Consider the following 5,169-nt stretch of genomic DNA (forward strand, 5'->3'; position numbering starts at 1 on the left):
CTGCAGCAGGGCCTTTGCACTAGCTATTCCTACTGCCTAGAATGTTCTTCCTACAGATATTTCCAAACATTCTTTTCACTTCCTTCAGGATTCTTCTCAAAACACTTCTCAGAGAGGCCTTCCTGTGTCAAACAGCAAACTCCACCTCCCTGCTGCCGCCTGGGCCCTGGTCCAGCTTTAAATTTTTCACAGCACTGATCACCATATCGTAACTGGTCTTTTCCATGTTTTGGTATATTTTCCGTCTCCTCCCCAATTTGAATGTAATCTCCATGAGGACAGGGCCTCAGGGACTTGATTGCTCTTTTTCATCACAGAATCTGGAGCTGTACTTGGCAAGCAGTAAGTGCTCAATAAATATTTGTTGGCTGAAGCAAATAACGACACTGAAGAAGTGAGTAAGGATCAGACGATGGTTAACTTGAACCCCCAGCTCCCGAGTCTGGCCCTGGGGGTGGTGGCAGCTGTGGGCTCGGAGGGGCCTGCGGCGGCCGCAGGATGCTCAGCAGAGCATTCACTCCATGCTCTGCCCTCTAAGGCTGCTCCTGGTTAATGATCTCTTTGGGGGCCGATGCTCTGAAATGTGTCGCAAGGAATCCCAGGTAAAACCTCAAGGACCTCGGAGCATTTAGGAAAATAAAACCGCTGTGAGTCTAGTCCATGCGAATCCTGTGCAGGCGGGAGTTTATCCCTCCTGGTCTCCGAGACTCTGGCCATCACCAGCATGGAGTCACCTCGGAGTTCCCGTCAAAGGCTCAGCACTGGCAGTCGCTCCAGCAAGATGGTTGGATCCATGGGGCTCTAGGAAGGGGCTGAGGGTGACCTGCGGGGCAGGCATGCTGTGAGAACAGTCATACCGTCCCCTCCAGGTGGCCAGCCACCCAGACCTGGGATTAGGGGACAGGCCAGGCTCTGTCTTTCCTCCAATGGGAGGCAGCCCATTGTCCTTTGCAGGCACCTCACAGGAAGCAAGCAGCACCCCCTGTGAGCACAGGAGGCACAGCCCTGCCACGGGGGAGGCAGCCCCTCCCTGCTGGGGTGCCCTGAGCCGGCGGGTCCCTCCGGGCTTCCCTGGCCCCTGGCTCTGCGGGCAGTCAGAAGTGGGAGCTGCAGCCCGGGACTGAAGAGGTTAATGTTCATCTGCCTCCGAATGTTAATGTGTTTAGGTGATGTCAGTGGGAACCGGGAAGGAGGGAGTGGGAAGAGCAGTGGGGCTTAGAGGCAGCTGAGGCTGCAGGCTGCCCGGAAGACCCCCTTCGGGACTGCGGGCTCGCGCTCCAGGACGGGACTCCGGGCAGGGAGGCTGCCGCAGCCTGCGTGGGCGGCCGGGCCAGCGGGCCACAGGCGCCGCAGGATGGACCTGGAAGCCTTGCTGCTGACCACTGCCCCCAACGCCAGCAACACCTCGGCCGGCCGGGACAACCTCACCTCCGCAGGTGAGTGGGGTCGGAGGGGAGCCGCCCTCCTGGGCGCTGGGGAGGGAAAAGGAGAAGGCTCACCTCTGAGCCCAACTGCCCGGGAAACTTTCAGGGCTTCATGAGCAGGTCTGCAGTCTGCTTTGCTCGCAGGGGAAGGGGAGAAGGGGGCGGGGCAGGCAAGGGCAGGAGGAGCTGGAGCAAAGGCGCATCCAGAAGTGGCAAGGATGGTGGCCAGCGGCGGCGAGGGCTCGCTGATGAGTTCCAAATGTGCTTTGCAGGAGAAACCCAGGCTGGAAAAGCCAGCCAGAGAAGCTGGAGGACAGTCTGTGGGGAGGCAGCTGGAGGCTCCCTGATTCACCAGTGCCTTGGGCTTTTTACTCCAGCCACAGCAATGGGATCTGAACCATCCGGGCTGCCCCCTGGAAAGGCTGTGGGAAGGGGTAACTCACAGGGATTAACTTTCCTGGTGAGTGAAGCTGCCTGACATTTCCAGAGCTGAGATGCCTTGCAATTCTAGCTTTGAGGGAGACGGGAAGGAAGGAAAAAGAGGAAAGGTTTGTGTGAAGACAATTCTTAGGCGTTGGGGCTGCAGCACACCGCTTCAGGTTCTGCTCCCTGGGTGGGGGCCCAGGCTCAGAAGACCCAGGCCAAGGCAATCCCCGGTAGGGTCCCAGGAGACGGGAGGGCTGAGGGCCTCATGGGCAGAAGCCTCCACAAGACCGTCGCCCACAGAGATGCCCAGGAAGCAGTCACAGCTCCAACCAGCAATTTCTAAAATGAAATGGTCAAGGCTGCAAATAGAAAAAGAGCAAGTACATACATGCGCACGCATGCGCGCACACACACACACACACACACTCACACACACACACACACACACACTTTCATGTCCTTCTGTTAAGCCAGCGGGGGCCCACAGCTGTGGCTGTTGGCTCTGTGTCTTCTGAAACAATGCAGGAGGCAAAGGACTGGGTCCTTCAACTAACAGGTAGTGGGTTAGAATCTAGGAGGATTGACCAGGAAACCGGTGGAGGAGGCCAAGGTGAGCAACAGTGTGTGGAGGGAGAATGGTAGGAGAGAATTCTAGATAAATGGTGGACCCTGAGCTGGAATGGCAGGGAGGATGCAGAGGCGAGCAAGCATGTCGCCGGAGGCTGAGCAGGCCAGAAGGATGCCAGCCCTTAGAGAGCAGAGTCCATGCCTAGCGACTGACACTTGGCCTTCTGTCCCCAGGGCCACCTCCTCGCAGAGGGAGTGTCTCTTATGTCAACATCATCATGCCCTCGGTGTTTGGCACCATCTGCCTCCTGGGCATCGTGGGGAACTCCATGGTCATCTTCGCGGTGGTGAAGAAGTCCAAGCTGCACTGGTGCAGCAACGTCCCCGACATCTTCATCATCAACCTCTCGGTGGTGGACCTCCTCTTCCTCCTGGGCATGCCCTTCATGATCCACCAGCTCATGGGCAACGGGGTCTGGCACTTTGGAGAGACCATGTGCACCCTCATCACGGCCATGGACGCCAACAGTCAGTTCACCAGCACCTACATCCTGACCGCCATGGCCATCGACCGCTACCTGGCCACTGTCCACCCCATCTCCTCCACCAAGTTCCGGAAGCCTTCTGTGGCCACCCTGGTCATCTGCCTCCTGTGGGCCCTCTCTTTCATCAGCATCACCCCTGTGTGGCTCTATGCCAGGCTCATCCCCTTCCCAGGGGGCACGGTGGGCTGTGGCATCCGCCTGCCCAACCCGGACACTGACCTCTACTGGTTCACCTTGTACCAGTTCTTCCTGGCCTTTGCCTTGCCCTTTGTGGTCATCACGGCTGCATACGTGAGGATTCTGCAGCGTATGACGTCCTCCGTGGCTCCCGCCTCTCAACGCAGCATCCGGCTGCGGACGAAGAAGGTGACCCGCACGGCCATTGCCATATGCTTGGTCTTCTTTATATGCTGGGCACCCTACTACGTGCTACAGCTGACCCAGCTGTCCATCAGCCGCCCGACGCTCACCTTTGTCTACCTGTACAACGCGGCCATCAGCTTGGGTTATGCCAACAGCTGCCTCAATCCCTTTGTGTACATCGTGCTCTGCGAGACGTTCCGCAAACGCTTGGTCCTGTCGGTAAAGCCTGCGGCCCAGGGGCAGCTTCGAGCCGTCAGCAACGATGAAGAGAGGACAGAAAGCAAAGGCACCTGACACTTCCCCTGCCACCCTGGGCACCTCCAAGTCAGGGCACCGCAGCAGGCTCCGGGGAGAGAGACTGTTGAAAACCCAAGACCGCTCTGGGAGAATGCAGGGAGGCTGGGCGGGGAGGGGGTTGCTGCTACCAAGCACCTTCCACGGGGCCCCCCAAATTGCTGGGAAGGCTCCAAGCCAGGCCGGGGGCTTCAAGCATCAGAAATCCCCTTGGGAGAGCAGGATGGAAGCTTGGGGTTGAACAGAAGCTGAGCAAGAAGAAAACGTTGCTTTAAATATTCGGTTGAGCCCTGCATTGGCTAGCTCCCAAATGTCTTTTTCCTGAGACAAGAGGTTTGTTTAAAGCCAGGCAGGGCCTGGGTGTGACAGCGGGGGGCCCCCCCGGCACAGCACAGGCCCTGGGGAGATGGGGAAGGTGGTGCCGACTCCATGCCCTTTCCATCTCATTGGCAGGGTGGAGGGCAGCCTCTCTCCCAAGCTGGAGGGTGATGAGAAAGGAAGCGTGCCGTCTCTCCGTGTTCCAGCATCCTGTGCTGCTTTCCCTGTGTCTTTAGGGGGTGCATGTTTATCATTTGGGGGTGGGGGGCTCTAAGGCCCACAGGAGTAAAAGCCCATGTGCTAGGAGACCCAACTGAAAATGACAAGGCTCACTGGGGTGGGTGGGGTGAGGTGTCTTGAAATTTAAAAAAAAGGGGAGGTAACAAGGGTTTTTTTTGCAGCTGTGGGCACATTGTCATCACGGGGCACATTCATCAGTCACCAGATCCAGAGTGAGTGGCCATCAGTGTCCTGCATGTGCAGGGGTCGTTCAGATGCCTGGTGTGTTGGCACCATCTTTTTGTTGTGGCCCTTCCTCTCCCAAATAAAAAGCTCTAGATGCTCCTATATAACTGCTTGGGCTTGGTGGTGGGGAGGGGAAGGGGGAGGGTGGGTGCCAGAAAAGGAAAGAGGGATCACTTGGCTTTGGAATCTAGAACTTGGTTCAGGCTACATTTTAGGAAGCAAAAAGCAGGGGATCTGCTTATCTATACCCACAGGGAGGGGTCAGTGTCACAGATGGAATTACTGTGAATTCATTAGATTGCAATTCTACTGCTGTGCTCGTCGCCAGAACTCACCTTTCTGTCTGCTCCTTTTCTGTCAGCGCTGGTCCCTCAGGCCCCTGTCCCACCACCATGTCCCCGCTGAGTCACTGGTTGCAGGGTTGGCTTCTCGGGGCAGCCTGAGCCGGCTTCTTGCAGCTGCTAAAACCTGGAGTGAGCCGCGTTGAGCAGGAAGATTACAGGCCGGGCCGCTGGGCGGCAGCCAAAGCTGCTGCTTCTCAGCTGCTTCACCCAGAGCAGCTGGGAGCCAGGAGTCCTTCGCAAATTGCTCAGCAGATGTTGATGAGACAGCTGGTCCAGATGCATCCTGAAAGTAGGTGCACGGGCACGGCCTGTTCTTGCCATTTCCCCCCCTAGAGTTGCAGTAGGAGCCTGTTTTACAAACTTTTGGACAGCTTCTTTGGGTCCCGGGAGCTCTTTTTATCATCATCATGAGCAGCAGTATTT

The 5,169-nt window shown here is 57.2% G+C and overlaps 1 protein-coding gene across 1 annotated transcript; it reads left to right on the top strand.

Moving 5' to 3' along the window:
- Window positions 1-1,169: 1,169 nt before the first annotated feature.
- Window positions 1,170-4,481, top strand: MCHR1 (melanin concentrating hormone receptor 1). Its single transcript, XM_070408005.1, is given in 4 exon segments — window positions 1,170-1,237; window positions 1,239-1,298; window positions 1,300-1,436; window positions 2,652-4,481. Coding segments are annotated over 4 exon segments (1,233 nt in total). The 3' UTR covers window positions 3,620-4,481.
- Window positions 4,482-5,169: the final 688 nt, after the last annotated feature.

Source organism: Myotis yumanensis, unplaced genomic scaffold, assembly GCF_028538775.1.
Source record: "Myotis yumanensis isolate MYYU_CA2020_CCGP unplaced genomic scaffold, mMyoYum1.0.hap1 SCAF_3, whole genome shotgun sequence".
Classification (NCBI taxonomy): Eukaryota; Metazoa; Chordata; class Mammalia; order Chiroptera; family Vespertilionidae; genus Myotis; species Myotis yumanensis.